Source organism: Myodes glareolus, chromosome 26 (assembly GCF_982192425.1).
Source record: "Myodes glareolus chromosome 26, mMyoGla1.1, whole genome shotgun sequence".
In the NCBI taxonomy this organism is placed as follows: Eukaryota; Metazoa; Chordata; class Mammalia; order Rodentia; family Cricetidae; genus Myodes; species Myodes glareolus.
This window is the reverse complement of record NC_142051.1, coordinates 11,230,955-11,255,209: the sequence shown is the minus strand read 5'-3', so window position 1 is coordinate 11,255,209 and position 24,255 is coordinate 11,230,955. Positions and strand designations below refer to the sequence as shown.

Genomic DNA, 24,255 nt, shown 5'->3' with positions numbered 1-24,255 from the left:
TCCAGGGGAACCAGCTCCCTTTTCTGGCCCCCAAGGGCCCAGGCGTGAGTATGGTGCACATACCTACACGCAGGCAAATACTTACACACATACATCTTAAAAAATGATATTCCGGTTTAGCTCCCTGCTCCTCAGTCTCTTTTCCTCTGTCTTCCCTCCCTCATCCCATCAGGTAGTATGCCAGTCAGTTGGCTGGGAAAGTCTGGAATCAAAGGTCACCATGGTATCCCTCTGGCCTCCCCGAACCAGAGACGGCAACAATAACGGCAGCACAAACGGCCAGGTCAGACTGTAAGCCAGGAGATGGGAGGAGGCACGTGACACACACCCAGCATTCCTGGGAAACAGCAGCATCGGCATGTGGGCACACACACTATCCTCAGGACTGCAGAGTAAACACAACGGGGGGTGGGCAACCTGAGCCAAACACACAGCTTAGACAGCAGGGCACTGCCCTCTTCATTCCAGTTGAGGAGAACAAAACCCCACACCCCTCCAAATACACCCTCTGGTCCAAGGTCCTTTGACCTTCTCGGTCAGCTTCTTCTGCTTTCTTCTGACAGCGGAGGGGCAAGAACACAGAGTCAGTGATGGGTGAGAACACAGGCCACACCCAGCTTCTCGGAGAGATCATGGCCCTGTCCCAGCAGTCTGAGCAGGCCTGGAATGGGAGTTGATCTTTTTTCTAGTTACTAGACAAGTTCAGCTAAGGCAGGGTTAGAAGTCAGTGGTCAGGCAGGGTGGGATTGGGGGTCACTGTCTGGAGGACGGGATCCTGTATCCTTCGGAAGATGGCCGGGAAATTCTTTCCTCCATTGCGTAGAACTTTCTTTCCTTCCTCAGTTGAAGTGCCTAGATGTTCCACAATGGGATCTTCACTCTGCAGAAAGAGGGTCTGGCATGTCCCTACCCACCTTTCTTTTTTTTAAATATTTATTCATTTATTATGCATTCAATATCTGCCTACACGTGTGCCTGCAGGCCAGAGAGGGCACCAGATCTCATTACAGATGGTTGTGAGCCACCATATGGTTGCTGGGAATTGAACTCAAGACCTTTGGAAGAGCAGGCAATGCTCTTAACCACTGAGCCATCTCTCCAGCCCCCCCTACTCACCTTTTAAATTGGCCTGACTGACTAGACTCCCATTTTCCTGGCCCTATGCTAAGTTCAAGGACTAGAGAACCACTATTCAACCACTTTGAATAGAGCTGGATTCTTGCAATTTCCCCCAGGCATCTTACTTACTAGCTCTTCCAGAGGCACGCGCTCAAACAGCGGGTGCTCTTCAAAATGGGTGCACATCCACTGGTGCAGTTCCAGTACATCAGTGATGGTGTAGACCAGGCCCTGGAGAGACAACATCATTCTAGTTATGGGCTGAGCGCAACTGAGCAACAAGATGGGCGTGATAGTATAACGGCTTAAATGTCCCAATTAATTCTTGGTGGAGAGCCCTGAGTAGGCCACTGACATCATCTTCCCTCCCAGCTCACCCCAACTCTCAGATGACTTCTTGGTGGAGAGCACCAGGCAGGCCATTGACACCCTCCCCGCTCACCCCGATGCTCAGCACATAGGCATATTCCGCCAGGAGCGTGGGACTGATGATTCGCCATTTATGCTTCGTTCGCTTAAAATGTGGGTCGGGAAAGAGGAAGAACATCTTTGTCAGCTGTGGGACAGATGTGCACCAACAGGATGGCTTGTGAGTACCTGGCTTCCCCGCTCCACCAGCCGACCAGCCCACCCCACCCGGGCTGCTCCCCAGGCTGCACCTGGCCCTTGCGGAAGAAGTTAGGCAGGTGTTTCATGGCGTTACTGCGGAGGCAGGCAATGTTCTGGAATCCGCCTCCAGGAGCGGCACGGAGGGCCCGAATCCTGTCTTGTACATAGTCTGACACCTTCACCCGGATCTCCAGACCCAGAATCAGGGTATCTGGAAAGAGCGGTGACAGCGCCACTGGGGACAGAAACGGCAATGGGGTCACCAGTGTCATCGTGCAAGGAAGAACTAAGAGGTTTAACACAGGAAAGAAGGTTTCTGTCTGTAGATATCTAAGCCATGGGCGGGGCAGATACCACACCCACAGAGTTCTCTGGCAGGAGACAGAAAAGACACTTAGCTGTCATACGTCACAGGAGCAGTGTGGTGGTTCATGCCTTTAATCCTAAGCATTGGAAATAGGCGAAGGGGGACAGAGGCAGGCAGGATCTCTGTGAGTTCAAAGCCAGCTTGCTCCATATAGCAAGTTCCAGATCAGACAGGGCTACATGGCAAGATCCGGTCTCAAAAAATAAAACCAACAAAAAGATCTGTCATAGACTAGAGCAAAAGCGCAGGGACTACAAGCATAGCTGCGTTTGTTTCAGAGCAGCGTGTCAGCTTCCTGATGCTGCGCAGGAACTCCGGCTCCTCATGCTGTGCCAACCCAACCACACAATTATTTCACTGCTACTCATAATCGTGGTTTTGCTACTGTTACGAGTTGTAACTATCTGATGTCACGCCAAAGGGTGTTGACCCACAGGTTGAGAACCGCTGCCCGAGCGTTTTTCATGACGAAGTCTCATTTGATCCTATTCATGCTCTGTGGCAGACTGTGAAAGTGGGGAAACTGGGGGTCGGAAATGCTCACGATCACAGAACTAACAGAGGCGAGCTCTGACGGGAGGCAACATTTCCAGTCTCGACCGTGTTCTCTCTCTATAGGGGAAGGGTGAGAGATGGGCAAGTAGTTTGGCATGCACACTCTCGAAAGTCAAGACAATACAACAGGAACCCCAAATCCTAAGGAGTAGGGCAGAATGTGTTCTGGTGAGAAAGCGGGTAGAAGGGAGAAGCTGGTGGAATCCCCAAGAAAGACGGTTCAGGATCAGTGCCCATGGTAGCTGATCTCTGACGCTTGTGCTGACCGGCTCACTGACCCAGCACAGGGCAGGTGACATGGCTTGTGTTAGGGACTGGAGCCAGACAGAATGGCCCAGGTTCTAAGATACATTTCAGGCAGCCCCCTCCCTTCTCCAGGGCAAAGGCTACAGACCCAGGGTAGAAGAAAGGTGGAGGCTCCCACACTGATGTCACTGCGTCTGGTCACAGGAGGAAAGGTCAACTAACCCTGCGTCTGACCTGCTGAGACTGCAGATCCCAGGCCTCTCCTTGTCCCAGGGAGACAGCTGGTACCTTACCTAACAAACCACCGTAGCCACACCCTATGTCTGCAAACTCCACTTGGGCCCCAGCTTGCTTCTCTTTCTCATCCTTTGCATCATCATGGCTCTTGTTTTGAGTAAGCGGGGCAAAGAACTCTGGGTAAAGCTCAGACCAGTCCATCTCTTCTGGCTTCACAGGGCTATTGGAAAGAAGACAGACACGTGAGACTGTAGGGCATGTCACTGTGACATGCTTGAGTAGGGGTGGGAGGGGGGATGGTAGATTTCTCAAAAAATCCACAGTCTGTGAGCCATATGGTATCTAGAGGGCACGACGGAAAGTCCCCTGGCTCCTAGGGTGTGGATCACAACCCTTCATGAGGCTATGATTGCTGAGCTGCCAATCTCTACTTCTGGGTATTAATGTGCCAGGCCAGGGAGCTCTCCTCTCTGGAACTCAAGAAGTTCTTTCTCCCAGACACTGACTACCTGAGGCATTGGGATACTAATCTATTTATGTATGTGTTTCTGTGCAGAGGATGAAGCAAGGAGTGGCCAGGAGTGTGTATATGTTTATCTTTTTTATAAACTAAAAAAATAAAAGTAAATCGGAGCTCGGTATGGTGGCACACGCCTTTAATCTCAGTACTCAGGAGGCTGAGGGAGGTGGATCTCTGTGAGTTCGAGGCCAGCCTGGTCTACAGAGCGAGTTCCTGGACAGCCAGGGCTGCCCAGAGAAAACCTGTCTCGAAAAATCAACTTGCTTCGCTTCTTCACTTTAGTTCCAGCAATAGTGTTTTTCTCTTCCCAGATCTGGTTGGCAAGTCCTCCCAGACCTGGTCTACAACATCAGGACCCCTCCCAGCCGCCAGCCGGTCAACTCCGCCTTCTGCTCCGTCTCCCTAGCTCGTCCCCAGCTGACGTGTCACCCGGACAACCCTCCCGGGTCCTTCTCAGGCCCTAGCTCTGGGGCCAGCACGTGCCAGGCTGCTTGAAGCGCCCTGCCTCCCTCCCAGATCCCGCCCGGCTCGCTCACTAGCGCAGCGTGTGGTCCGCCATGGGGTTGGAGTGGGCGCGCTGCCGGTAATAGCGCTTCTGCGGCTGGGGGGCCTCCGTTCCCGCCATGATGCCACAGAATCCACGTGGAGAGCCGTGGCTTCGGGCGCAGGTTGATGACGCAGACCGCGGGCTGCCAGTAGGCCCCGCCCCTTAAAGAACCAAGGGCGAATTCTGCTGGACGTGAGGGGAGGACAGACCCTGAAGGGGCGAGCAGGGGAGAGCAAGCGCGCTGCTGGCCTGAGCTCCCGGGATGGCCAGCTCCAGGCACCCTGCCTTTTCTGTTGGCTTGCTTCTGCCTAGTCTGGACTCCCAGATGCCTCCATGCACCTGTGCGCCCCACAGGTGAGCGGGCTATGAGGAACCCGCCTCTGATAGTCGCATCAAACGTTATTTCTTCTCCCTCCTGCTGGTCTCAAACCAAGTCAGCCGGGTCCGACCTGTGTGGTGTTGCGTGGGTCATGGTCTGTGTGCGCCAGGGACCCGAGCTCAAGGGGTCGTCCCCATCCATCTCCAGGAAGTCCAGCTGGAGGGAGGAGGGCGAACTGGGGAGGCGGGGCCCGGTGCCTGGGAGCAGCCCAGATGGCTGGCAGTCCCCAGCCTCAACCCAGCCACCGAGTGGGATCCGAGCGTCGGCTGACGTGCTCCGGTACACTCTCTGCCTGATGGCCAGCTCCCACCCGGATCCTGAACCCGAGCCCGAATCCGTGTTCCCACGGGAGGTCCGGCTCTTCACCGACTCTTACTCGGAGAGCAGCCGGTTCTGCTTCTGTGGGCACGAGCTGAGCATCACGCAGAACTTTGGGTCGCGCCTTGGGGTGGCGGCACGTGTGTGGGATGCGGTGAGGAAGGGGCTGCCCTCAGTGAGGGTCCCTGAGAGATCCAGTTCCCGGACCCCGCCTCTTCCATATGGAACCACGGTCGTGACAATGCCCCTCTTTCTTTTTCTTTCCAACCCCTTGTAGGCTCTGAGCCTGTGTAACTATTTCGAGAGTCAGAATGTGGATTTTCGAGGCAAGAAGGTGATCGAACTGGGCGCTGGGACGGGCATCGTGGGAATCTTGGCGGCGCTTCAGGGTCCGTGAGCTGGCATCGCGGGAGGAAGGGGAGCCGAGTGTGGGAAGTTAATACGTGGATTCCTTGGGGTGGGCAGGACATTTGAACTCAACTCAGTTCTTTCGTTTTAACAAACCCCTACTTTACTGTGAGGTAGACAGCGCTAATTGGAGTTCAGAACACCCAGGCTAGTTGGGACAAGGGTGGACAAAACAAACCATGAAAAATGCTCGAGATACTCTTGCGTTAAAATGCATGCGTGGGTGGGTATTCGGAAGGGAGAAGAGACCTAGGGCGTTAAACCTCATCAAAGCGTTATAGCTTCGTTATGTTAGAGTCTTTTGAATTTTTTTCTCCTTTAATCTCTTTCTCTCTGGGATCTGGGATGGGGTGTGGTCTAGTCGAGAAAAGTCACTTGTTGCCTAAAATTGTCCTCATGCCTTAATTTTCCAAGTGCTGAAATTACGGGTGCATACCACCATACCAAATACAGCTTTAGGTTTTTATTGCTAGAAGAAACAAGGGTGTGAATTTTGGAGGGCTAGGGTGCAATGGTTATTTATATATATATATTCATTTAGATGTAGGTGGTGTGTTAGTTATAGATATTCATTTTAGATGTAGGGGGTAATTAATAAAGAGTCAGAAACTAAAAAAGTTGCTTTCCTGTTGTCTAAGTCATACAAAAAAGGATGTTCTTGTCATAGGGAACATAACTGGGTCACGTTGAGGGAAGGCTTTGCAGACACAGACATTCATTCTTCTGTTCATTCAGTCAACCATATATTCTAAGTCCTCTGTGTGCCAAGAGTCGTGCTGGGGGCGCTGACATGGATAACAAGGTTTTCCTCTCTCCAAGAACTCGTGGTCTAGGGAGGGGCAGTGTGAGAAGATGCTATGGCACATACTCGGTGGCTGGGCTCTTGTCGGAGTTACCTTGACTGCTGAAGAGTCCATCAAGGGGAGGCTGACAGATGAGGGGTTGAGGAGGGTGGGTGGATGAGAGTTAGAAAGTGACATTAGGAGGAGAGAAGGTAAATCTAGGGGTTCATGCCTGGAATCCCAGCACTCAGGAGGCAGAGGTAGGAAGACTGGTATAAGATCAATGGTCAACCTGGGCTATAGCATAAGACCCTGTCTCAGATAGGAAGGGAGGGAAGGAAGAAAGGGGAAATGTGTGCGTGTGTGTGTGTGTGTGTGTGTGTGTGTGTGTTTGTATGAGAGAGAAAGGGAGAGAGCGCACTGTCAGGCCAGGGGGGCCTTTTTGTACCCTGATTAGTTGCCAAGTCTGAAATCTGGGTGTGATCTCCTATTCTTTCACTTTGTGTCCCAGAAATCAGCCAGTCCTGTATTCTTAACACACACACAACTGTCTGTTCTCCCGAGTGCTGGGATTAAAGGCGTGCGCCACCACCGCCCGGCTCTCCACCACCACTTCTTGCCCCAATTTTCACAGTGTCTTCATGCTTCCTGAAGATCACTGACCCTGTGATCTTCCCACACCAGACCTGTTCCTCCCTCAGGCTCTCCCATCGTGAAGCCACCACCCACCCAGTGCGGAACCTTGACGTCACCTTTGTCCTGTCCCTGCTTTTCTTCCTCATACCCTTCATGTCCTGTGGATTTCAACTCCTAAAAATGTCTTGGATTTTCTTGTGTTTTCTCAACTCCCCTCCTGGCTCCACAGCCTGAGCCACCACCATCATCTGCTCAGACCATAATAAGGAGTTAAACTGGTTGGTCTTCTTGCTTTGAGTTCTGGCCCCCACCTACATCCTGGCTCACTCACACCACCCTGTAATCAGAGTGGCTTTTTCAAAATGTAGGTATCATTCCCACACCCCACCCCACCGCCGTCCAAGTCGTGCCTCCCTCTGTGACCTCTTTCTGTTCTGCTCCCTGACCTGTATCTATTACCTTTCTGTCCCTTCTACAAACTGCTTTGATGTCTCCTTCCTTAGGGACTTGTGAGGAGGGGCTGCACTTTCTGCTTGAAACAGTTTTACTGCTTGGCTAATGCAAATGTATTTTTCATTGCTAGGCTCAAACAGCCCTTCCTTCCTCCCTACCACCCCCAGCCCAGGCTGGCTTGGATCTCTTAGCACTCACACAACTGTGCTCATAGACTCACTTTAAGCTGGTTTTCACTGAGCTCAGGTGGGTCCTTGTGCTACCCAGCTAGCTTGTCAAATTTCCTTTGCCTGCTTATTCTTCCACACTCTTAGACATCTATTTCCTAACCTTCTTATTGTTCAAACTGTGAATGCCTCCTCTGCAATTACCACCCTTATCTGTGACTCTACCTATCTATCATCTATATCTATCTATCATCTATATCTATCTATCTATCTATCTATCTATCTATCTATCTATCTAATCTATCACCTGTCTGTCTATCTATCATCTATCTATCTATCTATCTATCTATCTATCTATCTATCTATCTATCTATCATCTATCTGTCTGTCTGCCTGTCTATCATCTATCTATCATCTATTTATCAGTCATCTATCTATCTCTCTATCATCTATTATCTATCTATCTATCTATCTCTCTATCTCTCTATCTATTCTTTACACACAGAGTAGTATCTCTAATCTGGCTGTGTGTATGCTTGTGTATATGATTGATATATATGTACATAGCTATGCTGGATTTCTATTGTGGGGAGGTCAGCGGCCGATCCTACATCCCCTACACCCACTACATCCCTTACATCCCTCGAGCCATTTCTCTGCTCCGGAGAGAATAAATCCAAATGTTCACGTCGCTGTAGTCCTCTCCTGTCCTTTCCTCAGTCCACCCCAGTTAGTCACTCCCTTCGGGTCTCTAGCCGGGGTTCTGAGCTTCACTTTTAACCCCGTGTTTTGAACTCAGAACCAGTTTCTAGCGCACTCCAGTTGACTCAGCACTGACATGATACTCTTCTCTCCTTGAAAAGTCCTTTGCTTTCTGGGCCAGTGCACTTCTGGCTTCCACCTACACTGCTGGCATACTTTCCCATTCTTTTTTTATTAATTTCTTTTCATCCTTACAACAGAAACTTTGAGCACCCCAGAGCTCAGGAGTAGCCCTTTTGACCTTTTATTTTTTTCTGGCTATGCTCCCTCCTGAGAAGTCACATGATTTTGTGGCTTTGAGTGTCCTTTTTATGGCGAGGACCAGGATTCTCTCACTTCTATATTCAGACTTGTTTACATAACCCGCAGCCTACTTGTAATGGAACCAGAATCTGGTTCCATGCTCATTACACTACTCAGTATCTTCACGGGATTGTTTGATAGACATTTCAGACTTTGCTCACAAATGAAATTGCTCTCCTGTTTCCAAGTCTGCCTCCTCTCCTGAAGAAGCCCTCTTCATTTACATCATGGGCAATTTGGTCTGAGTTAAGCCAAATGTTCAAAAAACATCCTCAGTCAGTGGTGGCTCACGCTTTTAATCCTAGCACTTGGGAGGCAGAGGTAGGCAGATCTCTGTGAGTTTGAGGCCAGCCTGGTCTACAAGAGCAAGTTCCAGGATAGGCTCCAAAGCTACAGAGAAACCCTGTCTCGAAACAAACAAACAAACAAAAATCTTTAATCAGAATAAAAATCCTTAATAAAAATCTGAGAGAGAGAGAGAGAGAGAGAGAGAGAGAGAGAGAGAGAGAGGGAATATCAGCTCATTGACACTGGCAGCACCTTCAGAATATATTCAGAATCTGACTGCTTCTTCGTCTTTGTCACCCGATTTCCAACCAAGATCATCTCTCCCCGTGACAAGTACCTTTGCAGTTGCCTCCTAACTAAATCCCCCTGCCTCTGTCCTTGCTCTGCTGCAGTCCTTTGCTTGTGTGTGTATGTGTTTTTTAAAGATTTATTTATTTGTGTGTGCGTGTGTTCTGCCTGCATGTGTCTACCACATGCAATCCTGGTGCCTGAAGACGTCCGAAGAAAGCACTGGATCACCTGGAACTGGAGTTGCAGATGGTTGTGAGCCACCATGTGGGTCACATGATGGGAGTCAAGCCGGGGTCCTCTGCAAGAGCAACACGTGCTCTTAACTGCTGAGCTGTCTCTCCAGTCCGCTTGTGGTTTTTTTGTTTTGTTTTTTGTTTTTTAATCACAGCAATCAAAGTACACCTAGTAAACCCTGAGTCAGTGTAGAAAGTCCTACTTAAAACTGCCCCACCTTCTCTCATCACAAGAGCTGGCCCCTGTCCCCCCTCCCTCGGCTCCTGCTGCTGTTTGTCCTCCTGCTCCATCTTCACACCTGCCAGGCACAATCCTGCCTCAGGCTCTCTGTGCGTGCTTGCTGATCAGCTGTTTGGTAGACTTTAGCCAGGGAGAGCCACGTGGTTTGCTCCAGCCCTGCTTATCTTTAGGTCTTTCCCAAGAATGCTTAGGGAGGATTTCCCAAGCCGGCTGTCCTCAAAGGAGTCATGCCTCTTCCCTGCTTGGTGCCTCACTGTAGCATGTATTACTATTTGATGTATTGTGTGTCTTATTTGTTTTTTGCATTGTTCTTTTAGATAAGGTCCAATGTAACCCTGGTTGGCCTTAAACTGCTCATCTTCTGGCCTCTGTTTCCCAAGTGCTGGGATTATAGGTGTGAGCCACCAGGCCCTGTTTAGTTTTGGTTTGTTGACAATGTGTCTTGCCATGTAGCCCCAGATGGTCTAAGACTAACAGTCCTCCTGCCTCAGCCTCCCAAGTGCTACGATGACAGACAGGTGGGTACCACTAGGCTTGGGAATTTCGTTTCTTTTGTTCATATCTTCTTTTCCTGCCACTGCTTGTTGTTGTTGGTGTTTTCGAGACAGGGTTTCTCTGTGTAGTCCTGACTGTCCTGGAACTCACTCCGTAGACCAGGCTGGCCTCAAACTCAGATCAGCCTGTCTCTGCCTCCCACGTGCTGGGATTAAAGGCCTGTGCCACCACTGTCTGGCACCGCTGTTCTTTGTTTAATTGAAAAAACGTTACATTTGTTTCATTGAGGGGCAAGTACTTGTCATGGCACATGTGTGGAGGTCAAAAGAACATTTGTGGGAGTCAGTTCTCTCCGCCATATGGGGCTCAAAAGTCAAACTCAGATTGTAAGGCTTGGTGGCAAGCATCTTTATCCGCTAAGTTACCATATTGCCCCATCTCCCTATTTTTGAAACAGAGTCTCTTGGAGTCTAGGCTGGCCTCAAAGTATGTAGCCAAGGATGACCTTGAACTTCTGATTTGGCTGCCTATTCCTCTCTAGTGTTGGGATTACAGGCATGTACTATCACTTTTGGTCTAAAAATTAATTACTTAATTTATTTGGTGGAATAAAACCAAGGGCTTTATGTATTCTACCAACTGAGCTACAACCCCAGCCTGCTCCCTTTTTAAAACTAATTTATTTTGAAACATTATTCTTACTATTAGTAGTAGTAGTAGTGCTTTGTTTTATCAAGACAGGGTTTCTCTGTATAGCTTTGGAGCCTGTCCTGGAACTCACTGTGTAGACCAGGCTGGCCTCGAACTCACAGAGATCCGCCTGCCTCTGCCTTGTGAGTGCTGGGGTTAAAGGCATGCATGCACCACCATTGCCCGGCATGAGGGGTGGATTCTTATCTGTCTTGTTCGCTGCTGTATTCCAGACACCTGGCACAGAGGACCCGTGATAAGGATGGATGAGCAAGATCTTATTGATTCTGCTTTCTATACTGTTAATCCTGCTTCCGATTAAGTAGTTACTTTTGTGATTTGTGTGTGAGTGTTTCCATGTCTAGAGTGAAACTTTAGGGAGGCTGTAGTTTGGTTTTGCTCCCTGTTGTATCCCTAGCATTTAGCAAGAACTCAGTCCCCATTTGTTGTGTGTGTAAAGTATTCTGTAATACTGATCTGATCGTCTTTACCCCAGATTCTGCTCTACAAACCTCTTTCTTGGACCGGGAGTATAGCGGCAGAGTGCTTGCTCAGCATGTGAACACACTCTCAAGCCTGGCTCTCCTTAGCATGCCTTGGGTAGGGTCTTGACATTTTAGATCAGTGGTTCTCAGTCTTCCTAACACTTTAACCCTTTAATTCCGTTCCTCATGGTGTGGTGACCCTCAGCCATAAGACTATTTTTGTTGTTACTTCACGCCTGTAATTTTACTACTGTTAAATCGTAATGCAAATATCTGTGTTTCCGCATGGCCATTTGGGGGGGTCAAGACCCATAGGTTGAGAACCTCTCCTCTAGACTGTAGCCTTTTTTAAAATTATGCCGTGCCCTTTGCCTTCCAGGCTCTTGTGTCCTATTTCGTGCTTGGAAAGCTTCATCTGACCAACTTGTGCTTGTCCTCTGAGGCTCAGCTGAGGTCACGTCTTCTGAGTTTGGGTGGGTAGGCGGGTGGGGGCGCACAGCTCCTCGCCAGCTTAGTCCTGCCCAGGCTTTTGCTGACATCTGGTTGTTGTGTGTTGGGCAGAGAGGTTGAAGATTAGCTCAGAGAGAATGTTGATGTTGTAGAATGTAGAGTAACGAGACTGGCGTGGGTGAGGCTGGGGTTAGGGCAGCTAAAAGCCAAAGTATGGACTTCGGGCTTTCAAGGCATGAGGCCTTGAGGTCTCTGGACCCTCCGGGCAGGAATCATGAGCCCTTTTGTGGTCCCTCTGACTTGGATTTCTCCTCCTTGCTCTCCCTCAGGGGGGGATGTTACCATCACTGATCTACCATTGGCCTTAGAGCAGATCCAGTATAATGTCCGCGCTAATGTACCATCTGGAGGCCGGGTGAAGGTGTGTGCCTTGTCCTGGGGAATTGACCAGCACGGCTTTCCTGGAAACTATGACCTGGTCCTGGGGGCAGATATCGTGTACCTGGAACCTACCTTCCCACTGCTGGTGGGGACCCTCCAGCACCTGTGCGGGCCCCATGGTACCATCTACCTGGCCTGCAAGATGAGAGAGGAGCACGGGACTGAGAGCTTCTTTCGGCACTTGCTGCCCCAGCACTTCCAGCTGGAGCTGGCCCAGCGGGATGAGGATGTGAATATCAACATCTATAGGGCCAGGCACAGGGACGTGAGACCTGCTGGGCGTCACCCCTGCTGCTGAGCCCAGCCCCTGCCCCAGCAGAGGACGGCACACCTCCAGAACCATGAACATCTGGACAAGAGGGAAGGATGGACTGCCTGTCTTCTTTCTTCCCTCTTCCAGTTTGCTCCCCGAGGTATTCTTGGGGAGATGCAGGAGCAGGACAGCTTGTTAAAAATAGCAGAGCCCTAGAAGCATTGAATTTAAAGCACAAAGAGGGGCCGTCGGTGGAGGAGGATGAGACGGTGTGCAGGATTTGGGGGGTAAGGGAGGCAAACTGGGTATGAATAGCGGCTGCAGAGAGACCGGCACCGATCTCTTCCAGCTCTTTCATCAGAATGGACTTTTTTGCTTGCTTTTCTGAGTCAGGGTTTCTCTGTGTAGCCTTGTCTGTCTTAGAACTCTATGGACCAGGCTGGCCTCGAACACAGAGATTCACCTGCCTCTGCCTCCTGAGTGCTGAGATTAAAAGTGTGTGCCACCACCGCCCAGCTTCAGAAAGGACTTTTTAAAAAAGCACATTCTTTGCTTGGGGTGGCGCACGCCTTTAACCCTCCAGCACTCCAGAAGCAGAAACAGGTGGACCTCTGTGAGTCTGAGGCCCGCCAGGTCTACAGAGTGAGTTAGAGGCCAGCCAGAACTATATAGCAAGATCCTGTCTCAAACAAACAAACAAACAAACAAACAAAAAACATTCTTTGACATTCTTTAAGGGAAAAATGAGCATTAATCATCTCTTCTGCACCCCCAAAATGTAGATATTGAGGGGGAGCTGGTACCAAGACACCTCAGAACACCTGCTTCTTGCCTGCTATAATACGGCTCTCACTAAGCCCTGAGCCTGGGTGGGACAAGCTGCAGAGCTGTCCCTTGGGTTATACTTCTTCACCGTTTGCAAAGTTCAAGGCCTGCCCACAGATTATCAGGTCGTATCCAGCTCTGGTTCTTCTGAGCTCTAGCTTTTCCTTCCTAATTTGTCTTCCCTTCACGTCTTGTCTCTGCCCTTTGAAGCCCTCTGGACAGGTCTCTTTGCTTACTGTTTAGGCACACAGCTATCTCTGGTGTGTCTACTGCCTTTCTCTTAACCTCCAAACCACTCTTCAGATTCTTGCAGCCTTCCAAACTCTGCTGGATTTAGCTTCTACTGCAAGAACGAATGTCTCTGCCTGGTTCTCAGGCTACACCTGCGCGCACCCAAACTGCTTCGTATTTCATTTCCTACCCCTTTGTATTGCACTTTTAGCCAAATGGCAAAGGTCCTACTCTTGGTTCCCTAGCTCTGTGGCTGCATTTTCTTACTTCTCCGCTCTTCTTACAGGAAGGGCCACTGCTTCCTGTTAAAACTCTCTCTTTGCTTCTGGAAAAACAAAACAAAAACACCCTCCTTTTCCTGGTCCTTCAGTTTGGCTGTGACTTCCTTCTTGAGAGATCTTTATCTGTTTAGGGACCTTATCTTGCCCTACCTGATTCTATTTCCTCACCAATAGATGCCTTGGGGCACAGGGCTGTCTGTGATTTATTCATCACTAATCCCCTGAAACTGACAAGAGCCCCAGGCACATTGGTGTTCAGAAGATAGTTTGCTGATTCAGTAATTATATATTCGGTTTGTTGAAGGAACTCCACGCTACCTCTTCAGGTGACTGGATAGTTTCCTGAGCCCACCTACCTGCTTCCCCTTTGTCCTGAGTCATAAATGAATACTGAAAATGAAAATTGGAAATAAAGAAACATAAACTATTGCCTACATGTTTTGTGTTGTTATTTTGTGACAATGTTATCGTGTCGTCTTTCTGTTTTACCCACTGAGGTCTAAATCTTTTCTGATACAGTTTTAAAAAGTCAAGCCGAAGAGGCGATTATATTCCTCCGGTCTGCAGGTGGCAGCATCCTCTCCCGACACGGTCCGGGAAGAGTTTTGGCCCTCGCACTACGCCGTAGGCCGGCGTCTTACCTGTGCGCCGGCGCGCGGGCGTGTCCGGCTGCTAGAGAGAATGTCGGTGCTGCGGTCGCTGCGCTTCTTCCCGGTCGCGTGCACCGGCCGCTCGGTGAGGGCTCGTGGCTCAGGGGCTAACCTGCGCTCTCGGGCGCCGTGAGCGTGCCCTTCCCGTTCCCCGATCCACGCCTTTCCACCCGGCCGGCCCACAGTGCCCCCGAGGGCTCACCCTGAGGAAGTGTCCCCTCGCCTCTGTCCAGCCCCGGGCGCTCCCGACTGCTCATCCCTTTCTCCTTCCTCCCTTCAGGCGAGGTCGGTCCTGCTTCAGTCGTCCCAGCCATGGCACACGTTTCACGCGGGCCCCTCGTTGGCATCTGCCTCCAGCAAGGAGCTCCTTATGAAGCTGCGGCGGAAAACAGGCTACTCCTTCGTCAACTGCAAGAAAGCCCTGGAGACTTGTGGCGGTGACCTCAAACAGGTGGGAGGAGGCGCTGTCCGACCTGGTGCTGCGGCTCGACATCATACATTTCTTCCGGGGCCATTCTGGGGAACATAGACGTGACCTGCGGCCCAGCGTCCTTAACTACGGAACCAAAAGCAAAGAATTTGGCTTAAACTATTTCATCTTCAATTGACCCAGAATCCCAGAGTTGAACCTATGTTAGGGGGCTGTGGGATTTGCTACTGCTTGGTGATAAGTGTTTGTGTAAATTTTGAAGCTAGACGCCAGAGGCCCTCGCGCACCGTAATTTTGTACGTTGCAATTAATCCTTTAGAGCTATGTCAGCGTTGTCTGTGTAACGAAGACACTACACCGTAGTGGGGTTGTGAAGATTAAAACACCGGCTGCCTACGGTGCTCGTGTAGAGCATTTATTAGGTACTAGTTTCTGTTACAGAATGTGGGAGTGCAGAAACAATCGGTTGGTTTGGATATGATTTTTTTTTTTTTTTAAAGATTTATTTATTTATTATGTATACAATATTCTGTCTGTATGCCTACAGGCCAGAACAGAGCACCGGACCTCATTACAGATGGTTGTGAGCCACCATGTGGTTGCTGGGAATTGAACTCAGGACCTTTGGAAGAGCAGGCAATGTTCTTAAATGCTGAGCCATCTCTCCAGCCCCTTGTTTTGTTTTTCAAGATGGATTTCTATTTGTAGCCTTGGCCGTTCTGGAACTCACTTTATAGACCAGGCTGATCTCAAACTCACAGATATCTTCCTGCCTCTGTCTCCCAAGTGCTGGGATTAAAGGTTTGCGCCACCACCACCACCGGGCTGGTTTGGATATACTTTAAAGCATCATTCATTTCAAATTTTCCTCTTTTCCATTTGTAGGCAGAGGCCTGGCTGCACAAGCAGGCCCAGAAGGAAGGCTGGAGCAAAGCAGCCAAGCTCCATGGGAGGAAGACCAAAGAAGGCTTGATTGGACTGCTGCAGAAGGGAAACACAGCTGTGTTAGTAGAGGTGAGTCCTTGGGGATTCCGTGTACTAGAAACAGCTTGTCTTGGAGTACAGGGCCCGTGGTAGGGCCTTGGCGTGCTTAAGGGATCTGTTGAGAACTGCAGTGGTGGTCAGAGTTCGGTTCTCAAGGCCTGGGTTTAAGTGTGGAAATGCACAGGCGTCTTGATGGGAAACGGCCTAGCAACCTAGATCATTTCTCTTCGGTATGGATCCAGTGCAGATCTTGTGACCTGAAACAGATAGGTTTAGAAACTAGTAGAAGGGTGTGGTAGCTCTCACCTGTGATCTCAACACTTGGGAGACTGAGGCAGGAGGATTACTGTGGGTTTGAGGTCAGCTAGGCGAGAGTGAAATCCTGACCCCTTTATCCCTGAAAAAAAAATAAGAAAAAGTAAAATAGATTTTTAAAGTTAGTAATTATGTTAAAGTGTTACTCTGCATATTGAGGACCAGTAAGTAGCGGATTTAGAGGAGGCTGGAGGGTCATGACTGACAGCAGATGCAGAGAAGGCAACAATAAAGGAATGAGATCAACAAGTGATGGTAACAGTGGTTTGGAGAGTGGGCATGGTGGTTCCCGGGTATAATTCTAGCATTTAGAGGTAGAGGCAGAAAGATCAGTTCAGGGTCATCCACGGCTACTCACCCAACTCACGGTCAGCCTGAGACCCTTTCACAAAACAGAAAAGGTTTGGGGTTAATGGACGAAGTGACTGTGGCGAGTGGTGAACTCGGGAGTCCTTCAGGATGTTCTGGGGTCCTCCTGGGTATGCAGGTTGTTGCCAACTCCCTGCCATGGCAACAGTCACTTCCTGGTTCCCACCTCACCAGAACTCTGGATCTGCAGCTTTAATGGGCCTTTTGCTTCTGTGGGGTCTGCAGCTTGTTCTGTCCACATCTTGGCTTAGCCTCCACCTTCCAGGACGTTTGGAGACTGTTCGTAAGCAGCTTGTGCAGCTGTACCATTTGTTCCCACAGGTAAACTGTGAGACGGATTTTGTCTCTAGGAATTTAAAGTTTCAGCAGTTGGTTCGGCAAGTCGCCCTGGGGACCCTGTCTCACTGTCAGAGCCTGCAGGACCAGCTGTCCACCTACACCAAGGTGAGTCTGAAGGGCGTCTCTGCTTGCTGAATTTGTCACCACACCTTAGGGATCTGTTCTTTTCGGGGTGGCCATCTCTTTATGTGAGTGCTGGGGATCCAGTTCTGCCTGTCCTTCCCAGATTTCCCCTCAGTGATGCTGATTTCTTACTAACCACAGCTCGTTTCTCAGTCCCTGCCAGCCAGCATCGACTGTCCACGTAAAGCAAAGCATTCACATCGGTGTTCTGGTCTCTCGATAATCACAAGCTGATTCTTCAGCGCCAGCTGATCAGAAACCACAGATTGTTAATCCAGAATATCATATCAATAACTCTAATAGAACTCTCAAAGCAAAGAGGAGAGGTATCTTATTCCTTCTCTTTTAAAGATTTTTTTTATTGCATTGTTCTTATCACGATATACTTACTTACTGGGGTGTGTATGTGTGTGTGTGTGTGTGTGTCTGTGTGTGTGTGTGTGTCTGTGTGTGTGTGTGTGTGTGTATGTGTGTGTATGTGTGTGTGTGTGTCTGTGTGTGTGTGTGTGTGTGTCTGTGTGTGTGTGTCTGTGTGTGTGTCTGTGTGTGTCTGTGTGTATGTGTGTGTGTGTGTGTGTGTGTGTGTGTGTGTGTATGGGTGCTTGGCAGGACTCAGTTCTGTCTTCCCTTATGCTGGTTCCGCAGCTGCCCAGGTGGTCAGGCTTGGCAGCACGCGCCTTTGCCCACTGAGCCGTCTCACTGCCCCCCCTCAATCCCTTTTGAATCTCATTATTTTTCCTTGTGTAAAGTTTATTTTATGTTTATTTGTTTGCATGCACTTGGGTGCCCACAAAGGTAGGTGAGAAGGAGTTATAGTGGGTGCCAGCTGCCCAGTATGGGTGCTGGGAACTGAACTCAGATCCTCTGAAAGCGCCTGATGTGCTCTTAACCTCTGAGCCATCTCTCCAGTTTCTTGAAACCCCATTCTCATCCACTTTTGAAAATAAGTGGGCTCATTAGTTCATGGTTTGACTTTTAAGTATTTCTTGTTATGAAGAACATGTAAATGTGCATTTGATTCCGGTACAGATGGTGACGTGCACACTTGTTTCTTCACTTGTGTGTATCATGGAAACAGTTCACAGCAGTTCATAAAGACCTTCCTTTGTTTGAGACAGAGTTTTGAGTGGGCTTGGCCAGTCCTAGCCACACTGTGTAGCCTTGGCTAGTCACCAACTTCTCATCCTTCTGCCTCCCCCTCCCAAGTGCTGGGATTAAGGCATGTTCTACTACATTCACTATTTCTTTGTCTTTTTTCCTACCTGCACAGTGTTCTGTTGTGTGGGTTACTCAGCCAGTCTCCTGTGTTTGGGTATTTAGGCTATTGCCAAAATTCAACAATTAGAAATCAAAATTCATTGCTCAATGAATAATGTTGCGTATTTGCACTTTTAAAAAACTCATCCTTTTGTATCTTTGAAAGTCCATCATCCAGCTGGTTGTGATGTGTATCTGTAACCCAGCACTTGGGAGGCAGAGGCAGGAAGGTTTTCAGGAGTTTGAGGTCAGCCTGGGCTACAATGTGGGTTCCAAGATTTTCAAGATTACAGAATATGACCCTGTCCCCAGAAAACAGAAATAAAAAAGGAGTGTCCTCAGATGCCCGCACTGGGACTCAGAGTCAAAGGCTCAGCTGTAAATCGCTCTGTCCTCTTCTGCTCATGCAGCATCACGAGTTCCTGGCAGCACCCCAAACCCATGAGGGTTGACCCTCTGTGAGTGTGTAAAATCCTGGCAGCACCCCCAAACCCACGAGTGATGATCCTGTATGAGTGTGTAAAATCCTGGCAGCACCCCCAAACCCACAAGTAGTGATCCTGTATGAGTGTGTAAAATCCTGGCAGCACCCCCAAACCCACAAGTAGTGATCCTGTATGAGTGTGTAAAATCCTGGCAGCACCCCAAACCCATGAATGGTGATCCTCTGAGTGTGTAAAATCCTGGCAACACCCCCAAACTCACGAGTGATGATCCTGTATGAGTGTGTAAAATCCTGGCAGCACCCCCAAACCCACAAGTAGTGATCCTGTATGAGTGTGTAAAATCCTGGCAGCACCCCAAACCCATGAGGGTTGATCCTCTATGAGTGTGTAAAATCCTGGCAACACCCCCAAACCCGCAAATGGTGATCCTCTATGAGTGTGTAAAATCCTGGCAACACCCCCAAACCTACGAGTGGTGATCCTCTGTGAGTGTGTAAATCCTGGTCCCGGTTTCTAGGACCCCTAAGGAGGTTGCTGAGGACGAGGGTCGAGTGGAGAAGAGGTGGTGCAGTAGGAGAGTGAGGTTTATAGGCGTGGCAGTGCTGTCCATCTTTAATGTCCTGGGCCTAGCAGAAGCCTCGTCTGTTTATAGATGGTCATCTTAACCATCTTCCCGGGTCCAGGCTCTTTGATTCCGGCAGTGCAGCGCCTACTCACGCTTGTCTCCTGTGCGTAGGGCTTCCTGAACTCCTCTGAGCTTTCTGAACTTGCAGCTGGGCCTGGCACAGAAGGCTCTCTCAAGGATCATTTGGCCTTAGCGATTGGTGAGTATCTGAGGGTCTGGGAAGTGGAAGTTAAGATCTGGGTTTCCTGGTCTCTTTGGTGTCCCCCCAAATCTCATTCAGTAATTGTGACCCCTGATCAGGAGTTGGAGGCAGGTGGTAGGAATGAATATGATAGAAATAGGTCATACATACGCATGTGTGGCACTGTCAATATTAAATATGATAGAAATGTGTCATACGTGTGTGGCATTTTCAATAATGATGATAGAAATGTATCATATGCATGTGTGACATTCTCAATAATGATATGATAGGGGAGGCTGGAGAGATGGCTCAGTGGTTAAGAGCATTGCCTGCTCTTCCAAAGGTCCTGAGTTCAATTCCCAGCAACCACATGGTGGCTCACAACCATCTGAAATGAGATCTGATGCCCTCTTCTGGCCTGCAGGCAGACACACAGACAAGAATATTGTATACATAATAAATAAATAAATATTTTAAAAAAAATAATGCTATGATAGAAATGTATCATACATATGTGTGACATTCTCAATAATAAATTGATAGAAATGTCATGTGCATGTGTGACATTCTCAATAATATGATAGAAATGTGTCGTCCATGTATGAAATTCTCAGTAATAACTAATAAAAAAAGAATGACGAGTTCTGTGCCTCTAAGGACAGGAGTTTGTGAATCTGGGTTGGCCTCCGGGAAGCAGCAGACATCCTGAAGAGCCAAAGGAGGCAGCTTCCCCAAGCTCTAACTGGTTAGCATAGTGAGGGAACTGGGGTTCTCACTACTGACTAAGCAAAGATGAGGTGACTCTAGCTTCCAGGTGACCCCTTCTGTGTATGTTGTAGGGAAAAGCACACTAAAGGTGAAATAGAAAATTTAAGGGGTTGGAGGATGGCTCAGAAGAGCCCTGGCTGTTTTCCCAGGGGACCCTGGTTTGATTCCTAACACCAGCTTGGTGGCCAGCGACCATCTCTAACTCCAGTTCTGAGGGATTCTGGCTTCCAGTGGTACAATATGCATGTGGTTCACAGACACCCATGCAGTCAGAACACCCTACACATGAAATAAAAATAAATCTTTTTTTCTTTCTTTTTCTTTTTTTTTTTCAAAAAGATTTATTTATTTATTTTGTTTACAGTGTTCTGTCTGCATGTGTGCATGCAGGCCAGAAGAGGGCACCAGATTTCATTACAGATGGTTGTGAGCCACCATGTGGTTGCTGGGAATTGAACTCAAGACCTCTGGAAGAACTATCAGTGGTCTTAACCTCTGAGCCATCTCTCCAGCACCCTAAATCTTTTTTTTTTCCTAAAGAAAATGTAAGCTCATGTGCTTTGGGAATTAGCTGGTGAGTCTATGAGGATGTCTGTCTGCAGATGTCCATTGTGGGGGAGCCCATCTGATCACGGGGCTTCAGAAGGGCCGCCTGCCTCCTTTCCATGTGTTCTGATGGAGCGAGGGAAGCAAGCTGGCTTTTCACTGCTTTGAGTTTCCTTGCTGTCTGCAGCTTCTAGTCAAGATACAGTTCTGCTTTTGCAAGGTGACCTCATACTGCTGTCCAGCAAGCATGGGTGAGCAGCCAGGCCAGCAGCTGTGTTAAGAAATCCTGAAAGAAATGGGGATTTTAACCATGGCAGTGTAACATGAAGGGCCGGCTTGTTGGGGTATCTGTCCCACCCAGGTACTCCACAGCAGGCAAGTCCCAAAGAAAATCACACACGGAGTCTACATTAGGTTATAAACTGATTGGCCCATTAGGTCAGGCTACTTATTAGCTCTTACAACTTTTGTAACCCCATTATCCTTATCTACGTTAGCCACAGGGCTCAGTAACTTTCTCAGCTGGGCAGGTTACATCCTGTCTCTTTGGTGGTCTGCGCAGGAGTGGTGGAGGGAACTTCCTGTTTTCCCGGAATACTCCCAGTCTCTTTGCTCCACCCCTACTTCCTGTCTGGCTTATACTGCCTGCCTGGCCAATCAGCATTTTATTATAATATGATTAACAGAATACAGACAATTCTCCCACACCATGGCAGCTTCTGGTTGTTGTCTGTTGGGTAGAATTCTGATCTGTTTTCCTATTTACTTGATTTCTGGGTCCTTCTCACTTTGTGAGCTCTAGCTGTAGTGTGGCTGTCACTGCATCTTCCTCAGACGCTGCTGTTTGGCCTTTGTCCCTCCCTATTCTTTGTTCCGGCTTCTCTTGGACAGGGATCCTGGGGAAAAGGAGAAAACTAGAGTCTGCTTTTGATTCTCATGAGATTTTGAGAGTGTTATCTTTGTACTTCTGACGGGCAGAAGTTGAAGCTGTCAGGGGCTTTTGGTTATAGACCTTTCCCAGACCCTGTTGGACTTGGGAGTTGTGTGTTTCTGTGTGGTTGTGTTTTCAAAGGAGTGCTGTGGTGGGGAGAAAATACAGTTAGTGCTTCGGGGTCCACTCTGAGTTGTAATTCCAACTCTGTCACGTAGAGGTGGGTGTATCGCTTGACCTCTCTGAGCCTGAGTTTAGTCTGATGAAGTAGCCAGGTTCCAAGTGCCCACTATGCACGAGACACCAGAAGACATGCTTCTTGCGTATGTCGCTTCTTTATTTCTCGCAGTAGCCCTGAAAGGTAGGTAGTATTTCCATTGTATAGGTGAGGAAGCTAAGGCTCGGGCAGTTGATAATGCCTGGTCACAGAGCCAGGAAGAGGCAGAACCGCGTGGTGAGTCTGTGGCAGCCAGCCTCATCTAGAATATCCTGTAGGGACCCTGCCATTTTCCTCCCTCCCCGTCCTCCTAGGATACAAGATGAGGCTCACATCTTCTGTCTCATTGAAGATTTACGGCATGGACAGAAAGGTCACCACGTGCACCTGGCCTCATTCATGCCACCCTGGTCACCACAATCCAGTGGTTGTCGTTTCTTGTTTTTGTTCTTTTATAGGGAAACTGGGAGAAAACATGATTCTTAAGCGAGCTGCCTGGGTGAAGGTACCGTCTGGGTTCTATGTTGGCTCTTACGTGCACGGAGTAACCCAGAGCCCCTCCCTCCACAACCTGGTCCTGGGGAAGTATGCAGCCCTGGTCGTCTGCGAGATCTGTGAACAGAGCGCAAACCTGCAGGATGTGGGCCGCCGCCTGGGGCAGCATGTGGTGGGCATGGCCCCTCTCTCGGTTGGCTCCCTGGACGATGAGCCTGGAGGGGAGACTGAGACCAGAATGCTGTCCCAGCCGTACCTGCTGGACCCTTCCATCACACTGGGGCAGTACGTGCAGCCCCAGGGCGTGTCTGTGGTGGACTTCGTGCGCTTCGAATGCGGAGAAATGGAAGAGGCAGCGGAGGCCGAATAGGTCTTTGGCCCAGGTGGAAATATTTATTTTTAAGTCTGGATTTCCTTATTAAAATTTATTTTCTAAACCTCTTCAACCCTCGAATTTGTTTTTTCTTTTTAGTTTATAATGAAATTATATACTTATGGGTAAAGTTGTTAAATGGTTATGTAATAAAGTAGAATTTTCCTCATTTGCATAATACTGGATTTAACTGTTTTTGAAATTTTGAAAAACTGTGTAAGTGTATGAGCGCACCCATGCCGGGCTTGTGTGGTAAGCACTTTTACCCAGTAGGCCATCTCCCCAGTGTTAGTATTCAGGCGTTTGCACTGGCCTGCCCTTGGGGTCCTGACAGGATACATCCTCAGCTGCAGCCACTAAGAGCACCTCCCGTGCACATTGGCTAGGTTCTCTTTTAGAAGGTGGGCCTTGCCCACTCCCCTCCCCTTTTCTCTTCTGCTGCTCCCGTCCCCAGAGGCTGGTCTCTTCCCCCCTTTCCCACTCTCTTTTCCCCAATAAAAAACCCTCCATTTGAGCCCTGTCACAAGGCGTCTTTCTCTCTTTCACCATTTTTTAAATTACAGCACCCAGTCCCCATTATCAATCTATTACATTGTTCCTTAAGTTTCTTGCAGACACTGTCTTGTTCTATGAAAAAAAAAAAAAAACTCTGATTCTGTGTCCATTCTGTGACAGTTTGGACCGTGCATCTTTCCTGGAGCTTCCCCTGCAGTGTTACCCTGTGATCAGGATTTCATACTGTTGATATGCTAGAGTTGTCTGGAAGATGTGGGCTCGTTTGCTAATGACTGCAGCGTGCCCTCTGAAGTGTAAACACACTAGTGTGTGCCCCTGACGACTGCAGCATGCCCTCTGAAGTGCAGACACACTAGTGTGTGCCGCGTGCCCTCTGAAGTGTGTACACACTAGCATGTGCCCCTGACGACTGTAGTGTGCCCTCTGAAGTGTAAACACACTAGCGTGTGCCCCTGACTGCAGCGTGCCCTCTGAAGTGTGTACACACTAGCGTGTGCCCCTGACTGCAGCGTGCCCTCTGAAGTGTGTACACACTAGCGTGTGCTCGTGAAATGTGTGTGATTTCCTGGGTAGCTATGAGTCAGGTTTTGACATTCTTGTGCCTGAGACAAAAATATAGTGGTTCAGTTAACTACACGGCTGTCTCAATGTTGTCGTTTGTTTATTTATTTGCTTTTGATGCTGGGGATTGAACTCAGGCATACTGGTGGGTAAGCGGTGTGCTTTTCTGTTTTTAAAGATTTACTTTTATGTGTATGAGTGTTTTGCCTGCATGTGTGCATATGTACCATGCCCATGCCTGGTGTCTGCTTGAGATCAAAAGAAGACATTGGAGCCCCTGGAACTAGAGTTCAGATGTTTGTGAACCATGTGGAAGCTGGGGACCGGCCCTGGGTCCTCTGCAAGAACAATAAGTTCAACCCCTGAGCCATCTCTCCCATCCTACACTGTGCACTTTAAAAAAAATTCTGAGCCACACTGGGCAGTGGTGGCACACAACTTTAATCCCAGCACTTGGGAGGCAGATGCAGGTGGATCTCTGTGAGTTCGAGACCAGCCTGGCCTACAGAGCGAG

General features: G+C 49.0%; 3 protein-coding genes and 1 long non-coding RNA gene across 5 annotated transcripts; 2 read left to right on the top strand and 2 right to left on the bottom strand.

Moving 5' to 3' along the window:
- Window positions 1-435: 435 nt before the first annotated feature.
- Mettl1 (methyltransferase 1, tRNA methylguanosine) lies at window positions 436-4,347 on the bottom strand. 2 transcript variants are annotated; one of them, XM_048418114.3, is made up of 6 exons: window positions 4,190-4,347; window positions 3,190-3,353; window positions 1,779-1,963; window positions 1,562-1,675; window positions 1,249-1,350; window positions 436-880 (listed from the first exon to the last, which is right to left on the bottom strand). In XM_048418114.3, exons 1-6 carry the CDS (start codon window positions 4,276-4,278, stop codon window positions 725-727), a joined length of 810 nt encoding a protein of 269 aa, XP_048274071.1. In that variant the 5' UTR covers window positions 4,279-4,347; the 3' UTR covers window positions 436-724. The 2 variants fall into 2 exon arrangements, with proteins under 2 accessions (XP_048274071.1, XP_048274072.1); XM_048418115.3 differs by having other exon boundaries at window positions 1,562-1,633.
- Window positions 4,348-4,578: 231 nt separating this feature from the next.
- Eef1akmt3 (EEF1A lysine methyltransferase 3) lies at window positions 4,579-14,046 on the top strand. The gene is made up of 3 exons (XM_048418113.3): window positions 4,579-5,051; window positions 5,175-5,286; window positions 11,911-14,046. Exons 1-3 carry the CDS (start codon window positions 4,671-4,673, stop codon window positions 12,318-12,320), a joined length of 903 nt encoding a protein of 300 aa, XP_048274070.3. The 5' UTR covers window positions 4,579-4,670; the 3' UTR covers window positions 12,321-14,046.
- Window positions 14,045-16,610, bottom strand: LOC125389563 (uncharacterized). Its single transcript, XR_007228490.3, has 3 exons — window positions 16,350-16,610; window positions 15,983-16,073; window positions 14,045-14,818 (listed from the first exon to the last, which is right to left on the bottom strand). It is a non-coding gene; the product is annotated as an uncharacterized LOC125389563 (long non-coding RNA).
- Tsfm (Ts translation elongation factor, mitochondrial) lies at window positions 14,214-22,737 on the top strand. The gene is made up of 6 exons (XM_048418108.3): window positions 14,214-14,347; window positions 14,543-14,713; window positions 15,578-15,706; window positions 16,682-16,804; window positions 19,262-19,349; window positions 22,255-22,737. Exons 1-6 carry the CDS (start codon window positions 14,294-14,296, stop codon window positions 22,659-22,661), a joined length of 972 nt encoding a protein of 323 aa, XP_048274065.1. The 5' UTR covers window positions 14,214-14,293; the 3' UTR covers window positions 22,662-22,737.
- The last annotated feature ends 1,518 nt before the right edge of the window (window positions 22,738-24,255 follow it).